This window comes from Wasmannia auropunctata, unplaced genomic scaffold, assembly GCF_000956235.1.
Source record: "Wasmannia auropunctata unplaced genomic scaffold, wasmannia.A_1.0 LD283608.1, whole genome shotgun sequence".
In the NCBI taxonomy this organism is placed as follows: Eukaryota; Metazoa; Arthropoda; class Insecta; order Hymenoptera; family Formicidae; genus Wasmannia; species Wasmannia auropunctata.
In genome coordinates, this window is record NW_012079282.1 from 1 (window position 1) to 1328 (window position 1328).

Here is a 1328-nt window from a genome sequence, read left to right on the forward strand (position 1 = left end):
CATTTTACATATACATTAAGTTATACTACTACTATTTGCTCACTAACATTTACAAAATTGCTTCTTACATGGTTTGGGAGGCCTGTCGTATCTTTTTCTCGAGCGGATCTCGATTGCAAAAAAATTCTGGTAAGTGCGTCCTGGTCGTGTAATAATTCTCAATTGTGATTTTTGTTGGTTCCATTTGATAATTATTCCTGTGAAGACACAAGGCAAGAAAGGTATCCTCAACTTTTGGTAAATGCGGTTGTTTTTCGCACCACTCTCTCAGTGATTGTATATCGGATAATTTTAATTGAGGATTGCTCTTCATTTCTTCCTCTAATGTGATACATTTTATTGTTGACATTTTACCTAAATTGCAAATTAAAATTATTTTACTGTATTTGATTGTGAGTAGAAAAATATCTGCGAAAATTTGATTACAAAATAGTCAGCTCTTTTTATTTTAAATTTATTGTGGAAAGTTTAATAATATTAAGAAAAAATTCTATAAAACTGGTTATTGGTCAGACAATAAGATATTTTTTAGTAGATAGATTGATAAAGAATTGTTTTCTAAACAGCTATAGTCAGAAACTAATTATGTCAAGCAAAATTAGTAAACTTTACTTATAAGTTATTTATATAATTAAATATTTTAATTTTTATTCTCTAATCGAGAGAAAGAGAGAGAGAGAGAGAGAGAAAGAGATATGGATTTTCTCAACTCTACCTCAATTTTTGTGCTCGTTCTCTATTAAAATACTTGGCGTTCACTTCGACACTTGGTCGTTCGGCGGTCACGTTACCACTAAACGCCAAGTAACTTTCATATGGTTCCCAACCAGCGTATATTATATGATTTACTTCCTCCATCCGCTCCTGATTCTCTTCCTTCGCCTCTTTTTGGCCCGCGGCTACTAACTTTATTTTGTCCAGTCAGTCCAGCGAATGATGACTTTTTTCGTCCTCGTCTTTCGGTCTCACATCGGATTTTTATTTCAATTAATTCGATTTTTTTTATATTTTTGCATTCTCATGCGTCCGCTACGTTTCGAAAGCTCGCGCGCTATTTTCTTTGTCAATTTTCTTTTTTCTCCGTTAAGATTTGTTAATCATCATACTAGCTCTTATTGATGTCGTCTCGTTTCCTACAGTCCTCGTCTACTAAATCCTTATCTGCTATATCTTCTCTAAACAAAAATATTTTTTTAATAAACCGTTTAACCATCCAAAAGTACATGCAGAAAAAGTTTAATGACATTGTCTTTTAAAATATTTTTAAGTTTCATAAAACAGGCTTAAAGTAACTAGATCGGAAGAGCACACGTCTGAACTCCAGTCAC

General features: G+C 32.8%; 1 protein-coding gene across 1 annotated transcript; it reads right to left on the minus strand.

Moving 5' to 3' along the window:
• Window positions 1-68: 68 nt before the first annotated feature.
• On the minus strand, window positions 69-1171 carry LOC105461580 (the record flags this gene model as incomplete). The annotated part of the gene is made up of 2 exons (XM_011708082.1): window positions 716-1171; window positions 69-354 (listed from the first exon to the last, which is right to left on the minus strand). A coding segment is annotated over exon 2 (281 nt), but the record flags the coding sequence as incomplete, so codon positions are not given.
• Between the last annotated feature and the right edge of the window lie 157 nt (window positions 1172-1328).